Source organism: Mus caroli, unplaced genomic scaffold (assembly GCF_978045245.1).
Source record: "Mus caroli unplaced genomic scaffold, Mus_caroli_1 scaffold_5, whole genome shotgun sequence".
Taxonomy (NCBI): Eukaryota; Metazoa; Chordata; class Mammalia; order Rodentia; family Muridae; genus Mus; species Mus caroli.
Window position 1 is genome coordinate 59,106,443 of NW_028227260.1, and position 21,968 is coordinate 59,128,410.

Consider the following 21,968-nt stretch of genomic DNA (forward strand, 5'->3'; position numbering starts at 1 on the left):
ATAATTAGCAATTACTAGAAACTTTAAGTGTGAGAATACATTTTAGTACTTCTTGAAGTTGAGTTAGTAAGAACAAACACTAGTAGAAAATTAATCCATACAAATGATACATTTTTATTACTGAAAACTACTCTACCAATTCTCCTTTTAAAATTCATGGATGAACCACAGCATATAAAATATCCAAAAACATCATGTTATCTTTTATCTTATTGGTAAGCTGAGTATGACTCTGTATTTTGGTTTTGGTTCTGCTATGAAATAAGAGATAATATAGGCCTTTCCCATCAGCTTTCCTTTTCTTTGGAATGAGACTTATTAATTCTGATGAGACTTTTAAATTAACACAAGTAAAAATGATTAAATGATAAGTAGATATGATTTAAATAATGAAATAGCTGCAACTCTTCCAATCATCCTGCAGGCCAGAATTCACATTCTATGGATTAAGTTATTTCCTAGACACAAGAATCCTTTTTGTTCAGATTGGCCACATGACCTTTATTTGTATTTATTCAAGTGAAACAGTGTGCACTGTGCAATATTTTCATAAATCTCTTGCTCATGTGGCAATTTCTTTTTGTTGGAAGTGTATGTGATGTGGAACATGAAACTATAAAATAATTGATTTTTCAGGTGTTACTATTGCTCTTCATCCCATTGAAATGTACCTGCATTAACTGATGTTGAATATACCTGTTCAAAGACAAGAGGGGAGAATTTGTTACTCTCCTTCAAATTCCCAAACTTTTAGAAGAAAATGAGTCATTGGTACCCTTGTGCATTAGTTGTGGTTAATTAGTTATTTCAAATAAATCAGATGATTCAAACTTAACTCCTCATAAAAAGAAAATTCCTACCATAAATTGGGTGAATTTTGGAAAGACTGAAAGCTACATAATAGCACCAGAGAGTAGTTGTGATGTATTTCAAAACCCAGAGGAAAATATTTTATCTTTGCATCTACACAGCAAATTCTGCTTCCCGCAAGATCTCTTAGAAATGGCTTCTATTACTTTTTACTTTATAGCACCTCTTTACAAATGGCATCCATTTGGCTATACCAGGTTATACATGTGTACTGATAGTAAATGATCCTCCATTATTTCGCTCATCTCCAAATCTAAAATTTATTTTGTTCAAGTATTCTGCAGAAATCTGACCAGATTTCATAGTGCTTTTTAGGGATATTATCTTGTTCATTTCTGAAACTTCTCAAGGTGCCTACCAATGAAATGAAATATAATTCCTGACATACACACAAAGGGAGTTCCAAAAGCTGCAAACATGAAAGACCATCCATATTTTATGTCAATGAGCACATTTTCTGGGACACACATGTTGCTCCTTTCTATAGATATATATTTTGGAAAATCAACAGCATATTCCTTCCATAGAACGAACAAGCTGAGGATCAGACTGAACAGGGCCCCTGTGAAAGAAAAGAAAAGAAAGATACATATTTGTGCAACACACATTATAGAATCTTAAACTCATTTCCCATACAATAAACAAAATTGACATATACTACCCTATAAATGTTTGTTTTACATTCAGGAAACTCATATAACATATGTTTATGTTTATTATTATTATTATTATTATTATTATTATTATTATTATTAATCTCCAGCTTTATATGTAGCAGAGGATAGCCTTGTCATGCCTCATTTGCAGGAGAGGCCCTTGGTCTTGGGAAGGCTCAATGCCCCAGTGTAGGAGAATTTGAGGGCAGGTAGGCATGGGTAGGTGAGTGGGAAACACCCCAAAGAATCAGGGGAGTGGGGGTTGGATAGGGGGTTTCAGTGGGGAACCAGGAAAGGTAATAACATTTGAAATGTAAATAAAGAAAATATCCAATAAAAATTTTAAAAATACAGGAAGAAATTTTAAAAAGGACTATTTACTTACCTTTGTACCGCAGCATTTTAATACTTCATTACTGTTTCAAATTGAACTGTTTTCCATACCATAAAAACAGGTGATATTTTTATTATGTATATTGTCACAGAAGTTGCACAAATGCAAGTAATATATTTGATGTTTAGGGGTTTTTTCAATTTTATGTTTTATATATTTTAAAAATTGAAATATAATTGCATTTCCCCATCCACCTTCCTACCCTTCCCACATCCCTCTCATGTTCCGTCTCAAATTCATGGCCTCCTTTCCTTTAACTACCATATTTACATACACACAAACACAGACACAGACACAGACACAGACACAGACACAGACACAGACACAGACACAGACACAGACACAGACACAGACACAGACACAGAAAGACACATGCATCCGCACATGTGTGTGCACACACACATATATGTATATACAATCTGCTTATTTCACTTACTGTTTGTTTTATGCCTATGATTTCAGAGTTGATGACTTAGTATTAGCAAACCAATTAGGTACTCATCCCTGACAAATACTTTGATCCTACTATCAACCTTCCTTAATTGCATGTAGTTCTTTTCTTTTAATTTCTTTGTTATTTGAGATTATAATATAATCATATCATTTTTTTCTATCCTTTCCTCACTCCAAATTATCAAACAAATGCTTTGTTCATGTATTTCAAATTTATGATCTGTTTTTCATTACTTACTGTTATTTACATGTATTTATATGTATAAACATATGCATATAAATACATAAATAGAATCTACTCAATCTGTGTTATTGTCATTACTGATTATAATCTATTTCAAAATAATAAGGGGTAATTTGTAGGTGTTTATGCCATAAAATCACACTTCTGATAAGGCACTGGATTTGTTAGCTTAAATTAATAATTCTATATAACAAACATACAATTTTAATAATATATCTAGGTATAAATATAGATATCACTAAATTTGTACAAAGCAGGAAACTTCTTAATCATTTCCATCATAACCATTGTACATTTAATGAAAATCCTCTAATAAAAAATACTGTTTTAGTCTATAGCCAGAGTAAAGCATATACATAGTAAACTCCAGAAACTCAACTGGTAAATGCTATCATCCTTAAAGCATATGTTAATTATAGCATGGGCTATTAGTTTAAATTAATTGTAACAAATAAGCAATTTACATTTAATATACAGTTTTGTACTTAAAGTACCAATTAATCAGACTTAAACAAATTGCTGTATTTATAAATTAATAGCACATATTCTTCAGGAAATACAATACATCAATAAGAATGTAATTAAACCTTTATTGTTCATGTAACTTTAAATTAAATTAATTGGATGGCAAGTGAAACTCATTAAACATCTTTCTCACTATTAATTTATGTTTTATTAACATACTATACTAACCTGAATGTACCTAAATGAAAAAGTAGTCTTTGGGGGCACATGACAAATACCCACTAATAAAATTGTTTGGGAACTTAGGAAGAAACTCTATTTCTCCTGTGTTTAGACAGTATTTTGAAAAGACATTCCATGATTGAATTATACATTCATTTATATTTTATGGAAATTGACATTTCTTGGGTTAATCCAAAGGTGTGGTAAGATATCAAAGTATTTCCTCCATTTTTATGAGATCATAAATGCTTATCAAATGTGAGAAGGATGAATATTTTACTAAGAGCAGAGATTCCTTGTCCATAATATCATCATCATCATCATCATTTGTGGTATAGTGTCTCTTTAAATGTTTCAGATTGTTAATGGGAGGAGTATATATATATTTCTGAGAAAATATATTTCAAGTAAAGTTTAGGTGATTGCTAGGGGTAGGGCAAGGAGATTTACTTTCTCTTTTAAAGGGAAAAGTCCCTCAAACAAGTACACCAAAGAAGATTTTAAAAAACTGCCCTACCTGGGGATCCATCCCATATACAGTCACCAAACCCAGGCACTAGTGTGGGTGACAAGAAGTACTTGCTGACAGGAGCCTGATAAAGCTCTCTTCTGAGAGGCTTTGCCAGAGCCTTACAGATACAGGTATGGATGCTTAAAGCCAACCATCAGACTGAACACAGGGACCCCAATGAAGGAGTTGGAGAAGGACTAAAGGAGCTAAAGGGTTTGCAATCCCATAGGAAGAACAAGAATATCAACCAACCAGGAACCCCAGAGCTCCTAGGGACTAAACCACCAACCAAAGAATATACATAGAGGGGCCCATGGCTCCAGCTGCCCATGTAGCAGAGTATAGTCTTATCTTGAATCAATGAGAGGGGAGACCCTTGGTTCTGTGAGAGCTCAATGCCCCAGCATAGGAGAATGCCAGGGCGATGAGGTGGGACTGGGTGAGTGGGTGGGGAGTACCCTCATAGAAGCAGAGTAGGGGTGGGATAGGGGGTTTTCAGAGTGGAAACAAGGAAGGGGGATAACATTTGAAATGTAAATAAACAACCAATAAAATTTAAAAATAAAATGTAATGTGCAGTTTATCAGTTGCATTCATATTAATCTGCTATGCTTCTTTTAAAACTGTAACACTAACACACTGGGTAAAGTACATTCCAGGCTATTAGAAGAGGTGATATTTTTTAATATAATTAAGATAAGCAATCAATTGACTACATTTTTTTCCAAAGGACTAACCTAGACACGTGAGTACTTACAACTGACTTCTAGCACCATCAGATGTTCATCTACTGATTCAGCTATATATTCACATGGCAATAGAGGACTACCATATGAGAAGTAGCCAATAGTAGTTGATATAGATGAGTGTGGTCCCTAGTCAAGATCCAGAAATAAAATGGAAATTTCTTACAATATAAAGACTATCTCTAGATCCTTCATTGGGGGCACTGTGTTCTATCCAATAGATGACTGTGAGCATCCACTTCTGTATTTGCCAGGCACTGGCATAGCCTCACAAGAGACAGCTATATCAGGGTCCTGACAAGGAGCTAAAGGTGTCTACAACTCTATAGGAGGAACAATATTATGAACTAACCAGTACCCACCAGAGCTTGTGTCTCTAGTTGCATATGTAGCAGAGGATGGCTTAGTAGGCCATCAATGGGAAGAGAGGCCCTTGGTCTTGAGAAGATTATGTGCCCCAGTACAGGGGAATGCCAGGGCCAGGAAGCAGGAGTGGGTGGGTTGAGGTGCAGGATGGGGGAGGGTATAGGGAACTTTCCGGATAGCATTTGAAATGTAAATGAAGAAATTATCTAATAAAAAACACTATCAATTATAAAAAACACTGGAAGAAAGCACTGAAATTTAAATAATATGGCATCTGTGATTGGTCCATAGATTCTAGACCTATGAGACCTAGTACAAAGTGCTCTGGTAGCACTGAAAATACAGAAAACTAAATTGTGTGGTGATCAAATTGATTGCATTGAATTCATGAATAATATGGTGGTTATAGGAAATAAGAAAAAGAAGTTGACAAGAAGGAATGACAAAAATATTCATCAGTATGTACTTAATAGTATTTATATCCAAATAACAATTACTAGTGTTCTCATGTATAGTAGAAAGAATCCATACACTAGGGCAACCATCAGAGAAGCTTGATTTCTTCAGGAGATGATGATTAATGCACAGACCAAGAGCCAGTCAATAGTCAGAGAATACACACTGTGGAGCACTCAGCTCTAATTGGGACATGTATATCATATACCTTCACTTCACCAAGACTTAGGGATCATTGAGGAAGAATGAGCAGAAATATTGTAAGAGCCAGAAGTAGTGGACATCTGCAGAAAAACATTTTGTGCTAGAAGCAACAGGGACTCTAAATGCATGAAGCCACAGTATCTGTGTCTGCATGCAGTAAATCAAGCCAGTCATCATCCCAGTATGGATGAGAAAAGGGCTCATAGTTAAATTTCTAAGTGAGGATCTACTGATCATTAAAGATGGCTGGCCAGTGGACATTCAGTTTTCTTCAGGGATGTAGCCCCCAAGAGGGCTACTATGTCTTTATCTTCTATTCTACAATATATTTAAGTATATAATGTATCAAATATATTTGACAGTTTGTTTTTATTACTGCCATATTTTCAATCCATATCAATGCCACAATTAGCCTGAGTAAAATAATATTTAAAGTCTCACCTATTTGATTCGTAATTCTTAGTTATTTTTTCCTTAGTTTTTGCTTAAAAAGCTAAAATCTTCAAATTTGTTCTTCCAAAGTACAGACCTTTATTCAAAACTTCTTCAATTCAAATTGTTTTAAATTTATTTTGATTAGCATACACAATATTAAGTTTCATTTTAACCATTTTTGTATATGGGTATATTGCTTGCATGCATGTTAATAGACCACTTGCATGCCTGGTACCCACATAGGCCAGAAGATGACATAAAGACACCCTGGAACCAGAGTTCTAGCTGCTTACGAATGCCACATGTATGCTGAGAATGGGACCCAGCTCATCTGCAAGAGTAGATAGTACTTGTAATCACTGAACCACCCCTCTAATCTCTTGGCACGGCATGCTTAAATACGTTTTTCTTAATTATCCCTCATTTTCTCCCTTGTCCCTTTGTCCTCTTTGCCCCTTCAATCCCAAGTTGATTGCTTTTCACTCCCATGCCAAGTGTTCTATTGCTTCACTTTCCTGAGTGCCTCCTCCCCAATCCCTCATTGTTCCATTTTCTATTGTCATGAGCTATATCTACATTCACTTCTCACTTTTAATTGTTTTATAAAATAAAACATAGATTTTTTTGATAATCTGTAATGTTCCCATCTATTTCAACTTTAGACTACAAGCTTTGCCCATATGCAAGCAGGCATACTCATTTACAACTTTATGTCTGACCAACACCATGTCTGGCAATGTTCAAGTAAATCTCATATTTTTGATTAATACATTCATGTTCCTAAACAGTTGTCTTATGTTGATACCTATTTTTTGCTTCATCTACATTTGTGACCTACATTTGTGACCTGATAATGCTTATGTGTCCATTTCCATGGCAAGCGCAAAAGAGTGATATATCACTAGACCTATATTCTTGAAAATATTCTAGTGTACTTGAGAACGAGAGAACCTTTTGAATGCAGTACTCACTCAATAAGCTGTGTTAATGAAAGAATGAGGAAAACTGTCACCTGAAATATGATAAATAAAGCTAATTTCTGTATTTTGTCCAGAGGTTTAGAATTTCTCCCAGCACAGCAAAGTTGAGCATTAAATAATGTTTAAACATTCTACCTCATACACAGATAAAGGTGCTATAAGCAGAGACAAGTCTGTGAGTATGAGTTTCATGAAGTAGAGATAATTCCAATACCTAATACTGAGTAGAGGAGGGGCTGACAGATTCTGTTTAGGTTAAGTCTAAGACACTAAGATCTAACATGGAAGGTATTTAACAAATGTTAGTCTTGAACAATGCATCCAGATAAAGGATTCAACACAAGTGGCTAAGTGACAGTGGCTATAAGAATAGGCTTTCATGGAACATCAATCTAAAGATACTGATATTGAATAAAAAAAATAAATCGCAATATATCCTAAACAACTGTAAGACAAACATGCAGTTGGCATGGCCCTGATGGGGACAGAGTGACTCAGTTCCTGCTCCTTGGACAGGGACAGCAGATGTGGGACTCCACTAGTATAGATGTCTGCCATGGGTATGAGGCTTGTTTGTATAATAATGTACATATTTTTCACATTACTCTGAGGTATTTCCTCTCTGTTAATGTTAATGATTCTATGATAATTAGAAGCAGCATGAGTCCAGGAGGAAAGGGTATGCCTATATCTGAGCAAAATAATAAATGCTGTAACCTTCAAGACAACCCTCAAGGATGTAGAAAAGAACTCTAAAAATATTAGTTTGAAAATATATAATTTCTCAACTATGAAAAATAATAAGGTTGGGGCTTCATGAATCTAAAGAAACAGAGGCCACTACACTATGATCTAGATTGTCAAGCAGATACAAATATGGGCAGATTCCTGAGTTAGATGTCAGACTAGAACACAGCAAGGTTAGGCTCAGATGTGGTAGAAATGATAATTTCAGGACAGGGTCCCACCCAGCTAGTTTAGCATCTGTGCTTAACAGAGGCAGACAAATCTCTGAATTCTTTTGCACTGTTAAGAGGAAATATGTGCCTGTTGTCTCCTAAGAATGAAAAAGCTGGGGTCGCCTGATGATGATTCTTAGGATAATCAAAAGGAAACAGGTATTAAATGACTGGATTGATATAAACTTGATGTGAAATAAGACTGGGCTTATGATATGCAAGAGATGAACAATACAGAGAATTTTTTTTAGAATAGTAAGAGAAAAGTTCTTAGAGAACTGTCTCAAGCAGAACATAGAGAAAGGGCTGTCTGCAGATCTCCAGAGAACACAGATCTGTGAGAAAGAAAGCAAAACAGAGAGACAGCAGGTTGGAAAGTCATCTCCAGCAGAGCATAGGCTGCCAGCTTGGATTTTAGTCATTTGTTTTTGCTGCTCCCAGATATCCATTTCTTCAGAAACCCTCTCCAAGCTGAGACTGGTCCTTTGCAAATAACAGTTATTGAGGTAGTTTAGATATTGAATACTGAAGAGGTTTAATAATAATATAAAACAAAATAACACATCGGGGTCCTCCACACAGGATATGAGATAAAAGAGAAATATCAAAGGTGCTTATATATCCATAACATATTAACATTCCCTATTATGAAACATGGAAAAATGGACCATCTAGAGACTGCCATATCCAGGGATCTATCCCATAATCAGCCTCCAAACGCTGACACCATTACATACACTAGTAAGATTGTGCTGATAGGACCCTGATATAGCAATCTCTGGTGGGACTATGCCGGGGCTTAGCAAACACATAAGTGGAATCTCACAGTCAGCTATTGGATGGATCACAGGACCCCCAATGGAGGAGCTAGAGAAAATACCCAAGGAGCTAAAGGGATCTGCAACCCAATAGGTGGAACAACATTATGAACTAACCAGTACCCCGGAGCTCTTGACTCTAGCTGCATATGTATCAAAAGATGGCCTGGTTGGCCATAACTGGAAAGAGAGGCCTATTGGACTTGCAAACTTTATATGCCCCAGTACAGGGGAATGCCAGGGCCAAAAAGTGGGAGTGGGTGGGTAGGGGAGTCGGGGGGAGGGTATGGGGGACTTTTGGGATAGCATTGGAAATGTAATTGAGGAAAATATGTAATACAAATATTTTTTAAAAAAGAGAAACATGGAAATGTTACAAAATGTTGAATGACTAGAGGAGGCTCTCCAATGTACTCCCAATGTGTTGCTGCAGGGGGTGATTTTTGCAGACCATTTTGTCTCCCTTTAAAAGCCATTTTAAAGGAAGCCATTATATATTCAAGATATCAACTACTCTGATGCATAGTTTTCAAGTGTTTTATTTCATTCTATACATTAGCTCCCCACTCTGTTAACTATATTTGTTTACTTTTGCTTTGTCTCCTGAGCTTTTAAAAAATGTTGATTCTATGCTCTAGAAACAGTTTTATTACTCATTCTTCTCATAGTCTTAGATAATGTATGGGAATATTTAATCCATTTTGAATTTTGTGACTTCTGATAGAGAATAGTATAGTTTCAGTCTTATGTACATTGATATCCAGTTTCTCTATTCTGTTGGTGAAAAAAACTTTTTCTTTAATGTATGACAATTGGCTTTGTTAAAAATTGGTTGGCTACCTGAGCAGGGTGGAATATACCTTTAATTCCAGCATGTAAGGAGCAGAGGCAGCCAGATATTTGTGAATTCAAGGCTAATCTGATCTACATAGTGAGTTCTGAGACAGTTGGAGCAGCAAAGACTATCTTGAAAACAAACATACAAACAAACAAATCACAGAAAAATATTTCCCTATGTAAGTTTACTTTTAGACACTTTTTGTTACTTTTTGACTATATTTATATCAGTAGCACAGTATTTTGATTGTTACAAAATTATAACATGTCTTAATCATGCAATAGTGAGAAGACAAATATTTAATTTTTCAATTTTTATTGAAGATAGAATTTTTAATATACTATATTTTATTTTGTCTTCTTATCCCCCAACTCCTCCAAGATACTCCCTACTTCCTATCCAAATCCATACCCTTTCTAAGATGGATATTTTAGCCTGATTTTGAAATAACACAATCCATGTGTTTATCAAAACATATTACTCTACGTATTTGAAAAATAGTTATGCATTTATTTAAAATTTAATTTATAGCCGGGTGTGGTGGCACACGCCTTTAATCCCAGCACTCAGGAGACAGAGGCAAGTGGATTTCTGAGCTCGAGGCCAGCCTGGACTACAAAGTGAGTTCCAGGAGAGCCAGCTAGGGCTACACAGAGAAACCCTGTCTTGAAAAACCAAAAAACAAAACAAAACAAACCAAAAATAACAAACCAAAAAAAACAAAAAACAAAAACAAAGAAACAAAGAATTAATTTATAACCAGTGCTTTTACAAGCATTGTACAAATAAAACAAGTTTGCTATTCATAAATCTGGTACAAAATGTATTCATGGCTTGAATTCAATAGTGAATTAAAGAACATTTTCTTCTTATTCTACATGGTAATTTTGTTCTTGCTTATCATAGTTGGGGAAAAGAGAAAACTACCTTGCCAGTGTATAAAGTGTCCTGGGTAATCTTTGGGTATACACTACATGAACAGAGCTGGGATAATTTTTGTCTGTTTACTCACAATCAGCTCAGAAGCAAGATATATTAAGCTTTTCCTTACCTCATTACATTAAAATATAAGCATTAGTGTTCATACTTGAGAATAGATGACAGGAAGTAAATGTCTTTGCAAGTAGGTAAGTATACAGTTTCTCTTGGGACAAGAATTCCAGAAGTTCCTGATTGACTAGTGTTCTCTATCATCTCTGTTTCAAAAGTGCCAAAATATAGAAGTTTCTGATATTCTTGAAAACTGGCAAATAATTTAAAATTGCATGAAAATCTTGGAACTTATCAATGAAGTAGGTAGAGTAATTTGAAAGCAAAACTCCACCCTAACTGTGGATAACACTACCCAATAAAATGGTCACCTCATAGAACTATATGTTCCTATATTAGAGAACAATAGTTAATACAAGTGTACAAGTACATAATTTAAAAACCCTTGAGTTGAATTCATTCGCATTTTATACTTAATGTCTCTGGGCAATGGATGACTACAACTAACTGACATGAAAAACAAAATTATGAATAAGGGGGCAATTATATTTCTATTAAAACAACTCTTCAGATTCTACATGCCTTTGACATTACATAGTCATTTGGCATTCTCTACCGGGATTATTTCCTTAATAATAATGACATTTAGTTCTATTCATATTGCATTTGACTTTATAATTCTGATGACAACATGTTATCATTTTGTATATATACCACATTTGTAGAAATCTATTCAGAAGGTCAAATATTTACTTTGCTTCCATGTTTTGACTGTTATAAATAATATTAAGACTGTAGATATCCCTTTAATATATTTTGTTTATTTTTAACTTATACCAACCTATTAGAATCTTTCTAATGGTTGGATCCAAATACCTAACAGAGTAGTATGTTCTATGTAGAGATGTTGTTTTGATTCAGGTTCTATGAGTTTAATCTGTCATGGTGGAAAAAGTGTAGAAGCAGGACCATGAGGCTTCTGATTAACATTGAAGTAAATCTGGAAGCAGAGATAGGGAATTCTGGCATTCACCTTCTTTTTGTTTTTTACCTCCTCCCCACCCTTTATTCATTTGAAATCCCATCTAGGCGCATCTAAAGCTCTACTATAATAATTGGTTAAATATTTCTTACTCTAATAAATATAAAATGATGGACCACCAAATCCTAATAGTGGAACTGATGTCTATACCGTTGTTGCATTTTTACATGTCTGAAAAGTCTCTCTACTGTCTTCTGAAATGCTTGTACTAACTTACATTTCTGCCAAAAGTGCACAAGTATTGCCCTTTTATTCATGTCTTGTGATCTTTTTGCTTTTTGATAATAGCCATCCTTGCTGGTATAAGATAATAATTCACTTTGATTTTTATTTAAGGTCCCTAAAAATTGGTGATGTTAACCATCTTCTCATTTAACTATGATGCATTTATTTAATTTCATTTAAACATAGTCTCTCACTATTTTTATTTATTTAATTTACCATTTTTTTTTATTTCTTCTCTGTGAAGGGGAGTCCCAGTCTTGGTATCACTGCTATCCCCTAGTGCATTAAGTTATTGTAGCACTAGGTGCACATCTGCTACAAGTATGCATGGTGTCTAGGTCCAGCCCATGCTCACTCTTTGGTTGATCGTTCAGCCTTTGGGAGCCCCCAAGGTTCCAAGTTAGTTGACTCTGTTGTTGATCTCCCTGTGGAGTCCCTGTTCTCTTCAGGTCCCACAATCTTTCCCCCAAACTATTCCATAAGACTCCCTGAACTCCATCTAATGTTTGGCTGTGGATCTCTACATTTTTTTCTATTGGGTGCTAGGTGGAGACTTTCTAAGGGTAATTGTGCAAGCATAATACAGTATCATTTATAGTGTTAGGGATTGGTTCTTGCCATAGTCTTAATATGGGCAAGTCATTGGTTGGCCATTCCTCCTGTCTCTGCTCTATCTTTGTCCATCAAAAATCTTGTAGGCACGACACATGCAATTAGACCCATATTTATCACCCTGCACAAAATTCAAGTCCAAGTGGATCAAAGACCTCAAAATAAATCCTAATAAAGTAAATATCAAAGAAGAAAAGGTAGGAAATATTCTTGAACACATTGGTACAGGAAACAGTTTCCTAAAGAGAACACCAGTGGCTCATGCTTTAAGATCAACAGTTGATAACTGGGACTTCATGAAAATGAAAAGCGTCTGTAAGGTAAAGGACAATCTCAACAGGAAAAAAACAAAGATCAGCCTACAGATTTGGAAAAGCTTTTCACAAATGCTACATTATACAGAGCTAATATCCAAATGTGTGTAGAATTCAAGAAGGTAAACACCAAAAAAAAAAAAAAACCTAAAAAATGAGCTACAGAAACAGAATTCTCAACAGAGGAATCTCAAATGGCTGAGAAACACTTAAAAGGAATGTTCAAAGTCCTTAGTCATCAAGGAGATGCAAATCAAAATGAGCTTGAATATCATTTAGAAGGTGGACTAAAATAGTCATAGGAGGCAGATAGCATAAGAGAACTGGGTGGAAGAAGGGATGAAGAGGGTAATGGGGGCATTTAGGATCAGGTATGTGTAGGGAGAGGAAGGAGAGGCTAAGAGGGCTAGGAGAATGAATGGAAAACTGCAACTGATGTGCATGAGGTTGGAAGTGGGCATCATTAGGATGTGACAAAGACCTTGGATTGGGAGAATCTCCAAGGAGTTTAGTTGGGATTTAAGTTGAGCCTCACAACAATGCACATATGGAACCTGAAATGGCCACCTCCTGTAATCAGACAGGACCCCCCAGTGGAGAGATGATACCAACCCACCCACAAAAACTCACAACCCCTGAACTTTTTCTGTCAAAAAAAAAGCAGGAACTAAAATGGACCAGAGACTAAGGGAATGGTCAACCTATAACTGGCACAACTTGAGACACATTCCATCGGCAAGCACCAATCCCTGACACTATTAATGTTACTTGGCTATGCTTGAAAACAAAAGAATAACTGTCTTCTGAGAAGCTCCATCCAGCAGCTGACTGAAACAGATGCAGAGACCTACATGCAACCACTGGAAGAAGCTCACCTACTCTTAAAAGTGAGTCAGGGAAAGGGTTGAGGGCCCCAAAGGTGACAGGAACTCCTTAAGAATATTAACAGAGTCAACTAACCTGGGCCCTTGGGGGCTTTCCAACACTGAACTACCAACCAGCAGCATACATGAGCTGGACCATGTGTAGCTTGGTTTTCATGCGAGTTCCCCAACAACTGGAATGGGGACTGTCCCCAAAGCTGTTGCCTGGCTGTAGAATCTGTTCCCCTAACTGGGCTACCTTGTCTGGCCTCAGTGGCCTTGCAGAGACTTGACATGGCAGGATGGTTTGGTACTGGGGGAGTAGGGCGCACTCACTCAGAGAAGTGGACAGGGAGGGGAGAGGCACTGTGTGTGGGGGAACCAGAGAGGTGGGGGACAATAATCAGGATGTAAAGTGAATAAGTAAATTAATTAATAGAAAAATATCCCTTAAACTCTAAGACACTGATAATTTGCTAGACTAAATGTCCAACTTAATAATATACCTTGAAGTGACTTAAGAAGACTGATATCCTAGTGTGCTATGCTCCTATGTTTGCACCTGTTTGTCTAACCTGCTTTCAAGAGAACAATGTAACAACTGACTTCATTTGCCTTGGATCTTCCATGTAATCAGTTTTTATAATAGCTATATCTTAAATTATGTGGTTCTCCATGTTTCTGATAAGGACAAAAGACATGCATATATATTTGCTGAATGCAGAAAATATAGAGGCTGAAAGCAATCTTCTAAAATGAGTAGTCACCATACATGTTGAATATATTATTTATGGATACTGGATGATACAGGGACAGATTCACAAGGCAGCTTTTAGGCAGGCATAGACTCAGACTGATACAACAAACAGATAGAGGACAGAAAACATGGGTATTATAAAGAAGAGAATTCAAATCTGGACTCTTAGTTAATTACTCAAGAGGAAAACACTTTTATGTTTTTTCTTAAGGTGACATCAATGCGTTATTGATGGTTCAAAGTTATTAATTTATGTATTTAATCCATACCAGGCATATTATTTAATATGCTAAAATTTTCTAAATTCATGTTTATTTATAAATGATCTAATGAAATTTTTAATGTAATATATATCTTCATATCATGATCATATTTTCATGATAGTATTATTCAGTATTAGGTTATATACACAATATGTACAATGTGTTGAGTTCCATCCTGAGCTCTACAAAGTAACAATAATGATGACTAGTAACTATTGTACTAAAATAAGGTCATGTCTCTGGAAATGATGACAATTTGATTGGTTATTTTAATAGTATGAGTGCTTTTAATTTATTTTTGACAGATACTTTCATCTAAGACTTACAGAACAACATTAAATAAAGATTACACACTGGTGCTCCTTTACCTAATTATAACATCTTTTAGTATGTTGAAGTGTTTGCTATATATATTCAATTTGTCTAGAATTATTTTCCTGAGTGTTGGATTTTATCAAGTGACATGTATTTCTTTTGAAATTTTTATTACTTTGACCGTCCTTCGGCTGACTTGTATTATGGTTTTTTTGCATTAGTCTATGGAATCAGTTTTTGTTTATATCTGTGATTGAGCATTTTTGGTCATGGCAGTTAAAGTTTTTAATATGCGTGGATTCAGTTTTCTTTGGGAGTTTTGCATGTATTTTAATTAAGGATACTGAGTAGTGGTTTCCTTACTCAGCTCAGTCTCTGGGACTTGTGAGGGATTGCCTAGTATTGGGGTTCAATATTTTTGGCCTAGTATTTATTTCCAAGTCTAAGGCTTAAAATTATTTTGATTGTATTAAATGAGAGTTTTTTTTTCCAAGACCAGTGGTTTAGAGTGGATAGAGGAATGACTTGAGCATCTCTTTCTCTCCTACTTTCTTTAGAATGTATATTTGTCTGGAATTCTACAAAAAGTCACTATGATATTATTTGATTTCCTCTCCTCTTGTGAAGGCAGTGTAGTACATGAGTATTTTTCAACATTTTATGTCTGCAGATTCATGATTACACAGCCACCAATTTAGGATATCTGTTGCAGTTTATACATTTTGACAGTATACATCTTTCCAAAACCATTAACAAAAAAAGACTCTTTACCTCACTGTGTTTTATGAATACCTTTAATAAAATACTTTTAAATTTTTTCTTCCCATAGTCTATATAATCAATCTTTGTGTCAATGTCATACTACTTCACAGGATAATTTATAATGAGAAAACTGTGATACATCCACAGTTTCTCTGTTTGCTCAAGATTTTATTCAACTACTTTAAATGCCTTTTTAGGCCCGTTATAATTTAAATATATTTGTTTCTTCTGGTTCTATGAATAATGTTGTTGGTAATGGAATGAGAAATGAAGAAATTGTGATATATACTATATGCATGTGCATTTGCATGTGCATGTGTGTTTGTTTGTTTGTGTAGAATTACATTATATAAAATGTACCATATAAAATATATCAAAATAAATGATAAAACAAGATGAAATTCAGTAGTTTGCATTATTTTTTTTGTTTTTTGTTTTGTAGTTATTTATTTCTTTGTTGTTTGAGATAGGGTCTAATGTAGTCCAGGTTAGCTTCAAACTCATTATGTAGCTTAACTGATCATGAACTACTGAGCTTCAGACTAAATCTCCCAAGACCTAGGATTACAGTCATATATCCAAGAGTGGAGATTATAAGCATCAAGCTTAAAATTCTGTCATTTGCAAAACCTGAAATAATCTAAAAATATGTTAAGTTAAATTAGCAAGAAAGTAAAAGAAACAAACAAACAAACAAACAAAAACAAAAAGGGGTCTAAGAAATCGTTCAGCTGTTATGAGCACTGGATGTTCTTCCCGAGAATCTGGGTTTAATTTCTAGCACCCACGTAGTAGCTCACAACCATCTGTAACTCCTGTTCCAGGGCAACTGGTGCCATTTCTGGCTTTTTATACACCATGCATATATGTGGTGGACAGATTTGCATGCACACAAAACACCATGCACATTAAAACAAAATAGTAAAGGAGAGAGAAAGAGAGAAAACCCTTTAAAAAAGACAAATATGTATAATCTCAGCAGCATCCAATATTTAGAATGTGTCATCTACCTAGGAAGTAGAAAATTGCTTCATGAGAAATCGTGGATTTTAGAAGAATTGAATGATTTAAACAAGTACATAAGTTAGAGTTAGACTAGAAAGAAGGAATATGTTTTATTAGTTGATCACATATAGAATGAACATAGCAAAAATAATGTAGCATAAATTACACAGCAGAGTTTTAAATGTCTTATCACAAGAAAAACCTGACAAATATGTGAGATGATACTTGCCATGATTATTCTGATTATATGAATTAATGTTTTGATAGATTATATAATCCATACATGTATTAAAACACCATATTTTACTTCACAAATTGCTAAATTGTTATCAAGGATAAGTGTTAATACAAATATATATATAGTATATATATATATATATATATGTATATATATATAAAACTCTTATACATGCATCTAACAAAATGAAATTGCTATTCTGTTATAATAGCTTAATAGAACTCCTAGTCTAGAACTATAAGATTATGTGAAAGTAGACAATTAGAGTTTTACTTAGGTGTACTGATTCTAGTGCTTGATAAAGCCATTAACCCTTACCTTAAAAATTCAAGCATTGGCCCAGACCTGACCCTGTACCACAGTACTCCATACCCAAATACCACAGGATAGAGCTGGTCTCCAAGGAGGACAGAAATGCCAGTGAGCAATAAAGACCACCACTACTGTTCAGAGAGACCTGCCCTGAGTCCTCAGGACACAGAAACCAAAGAGCAGCTGGGGACAGGATCCTTCCAGTTTCTGTTTGAACCCCAGAGCTGACACTGTGCCACAGCTCTCCATACCCAAATTCCTTCCCTAGGGAACTGGTCTCAAAGGCTTGCAGGAGGGAAAAGCCACATTCAGAGATAGCAAGACCAGCTACCATCAGAGATAACCAGATGGCAAGAGGCAAGGGCAAGAACATAAGCAACTGAAACCAAGGCTACTTGGTATCATCAGAATCCAGTTTTTCCACAACATCATGCCATGAATACCCCAACACATGAGAAAAGCAAGATTCAGTTCTAAAATCACTTCTCATGATGATGATAGAGGACTTTAAGAAGGACAAAAATAACTCCCTTAAAGAAATACAGAAGAACACAGGTGAACAGGTAGAAGTCTTTAAAGAGGAAACATAAAATTCCCTTAAAGAATTACAGGAAAACACAAACAAACAGGTGAAGGAATTGAACAAAACCATCCAGGATCTAAAGATGGAAATAGAAACAATAAAGAAATCACAAAGAGAGACAACCCTGATATAGAAAACCTAGGAAAGATCAGGAGTCATAGCAGAATACAAGAAATAGAATAGAAAATCTCAGGTACAGAAGATACTATAGAAAATTTTGACACAACAGTCAAAGAAAATGCAAAATGTAAGACGCCCCTAACCCAAAACATCCAGAAAATCCAGGACACAATGAGAAAACCAAAATAAGGATAATATGTATAGAAGAGAGTGGAGATTCACAACTTAAAGGGGAAGTAAATATCTTCAATAAAATTATAGAAGAAAACTAAAGAAAGAGATGCCGATAAAAATACAAGAAGCCTACAGAACTCCAAATAGATTAGATCAGAAAAGAAATTCCTCCCATTACATAATAGTCAAAATAGCAAATGCACAAAACAAAACAAAAAAAAAATATTGAAAGCAGTAAGAGAAAAAGGTCAAGTAACATATAAAGGCTGACCTATCAGAATTAAACCAGATTTCTCACCAGTAATTATGAAAGTTAGAAAATTCTGGGCAGATATCATACCCAAGAGAACACAAATGCCAGCCCAGGCTACTATTCCCAGAAAAACTCTCAGTTACCACAGACAGAGAAACCAAGATATTCCATGGCAAAACCAAATTTACACATTATCTCTCTACAAATTCAGTCCTACAAAGGATAATAGATGGAAAATGCCAACACAAGGAGGGCATCTACACCCTACAAAAAGCAAAAAAGTAATCATCTTTCAACAAACCCAAAAGAAGATAGCCATAAAAACGTAAAAATAACATAAAAAATAAGAGGAAGCAAAGATCACTATTCTGTAATATCTCATGACATCAATGAAATAGTCAAACTCAGGGCTAAAATCAACCAAGTAGAAACAAAAAGAACTATACAAAGAATCAACCAAACCAGGAGCTAGTTCTTTGAGGCAATCAATAAGATAGATAAAGCCTTAGCAAGTCTAACCATAGGGCAGAGAGACAGTATACAAATTATAAAAATCAGAAATAAAAAGGGAAATAAAACAACAGAAACTGGAAATTGAAAAAATCATCAGATTCTACTACAAACTAGAAACTCTAGATGAAATGGGCAATTTTCCAGACAGAAACCAGATACCAAAGTTAAATCTGAATCTGATTAACGATCTAAAAAGACTCATAACCCCTAAAGAAATAGAAGTCATCAAAAGTCTCCCAAACAAGCAAAAATAACAACAACAACAACCCCCCCCCACACACAAACACACAGAAAGAAAGAAAGAAAGAAAGAAAGAAAGAAAGAAAGAAAGAAAGAAAGAAAGAAAGAAAGAAAGAAAGAAAGAAAGAAAGAAAGAAAAAGCCAGGACCAGATGGATTTAGTGCAGAACTCTGTCAGACCTTCAAAGTTCTAATACTAATACTCTTTACACTATTCCACAAAATAGAAACAGAAGGAACCCTACCCAATTCATTCTAGGAAGCCCAGTTACACTGCATATTTTCCCTTGGAGATGGAATGGTTTCTGTCTAATCAGGAACTTGTCACAATTTCCTTTCTTAGAGAACTGCATAAGAGATTTTTTTTTCTACTTCTATCATGTTTAATGTTCCAAACAGATTTTAAAATCCGGTGAGTGCACATTACTTTTAGCTTCAGAAGATAACATATATATATATATATATATATATATATATATATATATATATATATATATATATATATTTAAGAGGTATTTATCTATTATAAATTATTTTGGTTACTTAAAAATGTCAATACTGAGTTGTATATTTCAAAATAAATTATTATTTTAATAAAAAATAGCCCTAAATAAAATAGGGTTTGGAAAGAAAGAAAGAAAGAAAGAAAGAAAGAAAGAAAGAAAGAAAGAAAGAAAGAAAGAAAGAAAGAAAGAAAGAAAGAAAGAAAGAAAGGAAAGAAGGAAGGAAGGAAGAAAAGAAAAGATTAAAAATAATCAAGTGCTTGCCAGAGACTGTATGGAGGAAAAATTGTCTCAGCTCTCTAGTCAAAAGTTATACTGTAGATCATGCTTGCTACAAAAAGAATTCTTTATTGCCACTTACCACTGTTTGTTTTGCTAACTCTCAAATTTACATGGTTTTATTAGCAATTACAAAAGCTTGTATGCTTTTATTGCTACCTGCCAAATATGTACCTGCAGAATTCTTATTTCTGTGATTCCTGCTCCTGTAAACATTTCTAACTACAGTGGGAAATTCTTCGGTGATTATAGGACTCAAGGGCCACCTGTTATCTTGCCTATAATTTCAAGAACTTTGTAGTGTTTCTAGGTCCCTTCAGAGAATTACCTTGGGATTTCAGCCTCTATAAAAATAAAAATTTCTCCTGTCTCTTTGAGTTCATGGTTGGGATGTTTTCATACCACAATTATATGTCTGTTTAAATAAAATGCCTAGGGGTTAGAAAACCTTTAGTAATACAGACTGAATAACATATGATGTACAACTTTATAACTTCATTTAACAATGTACTTTATACTTACTAAGAGAGTAGATAAAAACTACTCTAACAACATGGAAAAAAGACACAAATGTGGAAGCTATGTATGTTAATTTTCATAACTAAAACAATCATTTCACTATATACATGTTTATATGAGCATACAAAACAAAATTAATGTAAACAAGTAGAGAAAGACAGTGAGAATTTTCGACACACCAGGAGCAAAAGCAACACGTTCCAATTAAAAGATATTCTTCTATAAGAGTGTCCATATATTATATAAACTGTCATATTTTGAAAGTGACAAAAATGCCAACAATAAATAAAATAAATTATTCTTCAAAACCAAGAAACAAATATTTTCTTAGAAAAGAAAAGGTGATGAGTTTATCAATACTACAATGGAAAAATTCAATACCATTAAGGAACATTTTCAATAATTGAACTCCCATGGATAAAATCAGTAAGGACACTACAGATTTGGCAACCATAGATAACAAATGATCACAAAAGACAATCATAGATCATTCTATTCAACAGAATAAGAATAAACCTTGTAATATTTTCAGCACTGTCTTCAGCTTAATTCTTAATAACTTAAGGCTAAAATCATAGAGCTGTCCACTAAATGAAGCAGATATCATGGACACTATGAAAGACTCCTATGTCACTGTACCTTCAAAGTACTAACACTTTATTTTTGCATGAATTGTATGATTCAACCTGAGCATACACAGATGCATCCCTGTCCATCATTTTAACCTTTTAAAGTATGCACTGTATAACCTTACACTGAATATCTACTTCTTTTTTTGATTGCTTATTTCCAGAAGTAGTCTCTAAGTCTCTATTTAGCAATAATTATTACTGCATAAGAATACATTTTCTGTTATAATGTGTGTTTCTTTTTTAATGATAATTTAAATTGGCATATATTCATTATATATGACACTGAGTTTTAGGGGTGTTTTTATATAATACAGAATATGTTTGAAGCAAATATTCCAAATTTTTATAGTTATTTTTTAGTAATGCACATCTTTTGTTTTGTTTATTTTGTTTTGTTTTGTTTTGTTTTGTTTTGTTTTGTTTTTTCAAGACAGGGTTTCCCTGTATAGCCCTAGCTGTCCTGGAACTCACTTTGTAGACCAGGCTGGCCTCAAACTCAGAAATCTGACTGTCTCTGCCTCCCGAGTGCTGGGATTAAAGGTGTGCACCACTGTGTGGAGGCTGTAATGCACATCTTATTGATTGATCTTTCTTAGTAGTGGGGTTTCTCCTATATGAATATGTATAGAACACCTGTATAATGCCCCAATGATTTTGTTCTAGGAGAAATTATCTTTGAGAAATATTTTCTGTATAGGAATTTTAATCCAGAAACATTGCTGTTCTGGCAAGGGATCATATCCAAAGCCTTCTAGGTCTATATGATTAAGTTAGAATGCAGACACACCTGCAGCACACAACTTCAATACCAAACAATGTAGGTAAGGTTAGTTTGTAG

At 34.6% G+C, this 21,968-nt stretch overlaps 1 protein-coding gene across 1 annotated transcript in view; it reads right to left on the reverse strand.

Annotated features, from left to right (window-relative positions):
* Window positions 1-1,199: 1,199 nt before the first annotated feature.
* LOC147004606 (transmembrane protein 182-like) overlaps window positions 1,200-21,968 on the reverse strand; it is a 129,152-nt gene continuing 108,383 nt past the window's right edge. The window contains exon 5 of the mRNA XM_085837622.1: window positions 1,200-1,432. Within this exon, the coding sequence (XP_085693748.1) occupies window positions 1,200-1,432 (233 nt within the window). The remainder of the gene's footprint in view (window positions 1,433-21,968) is intronic.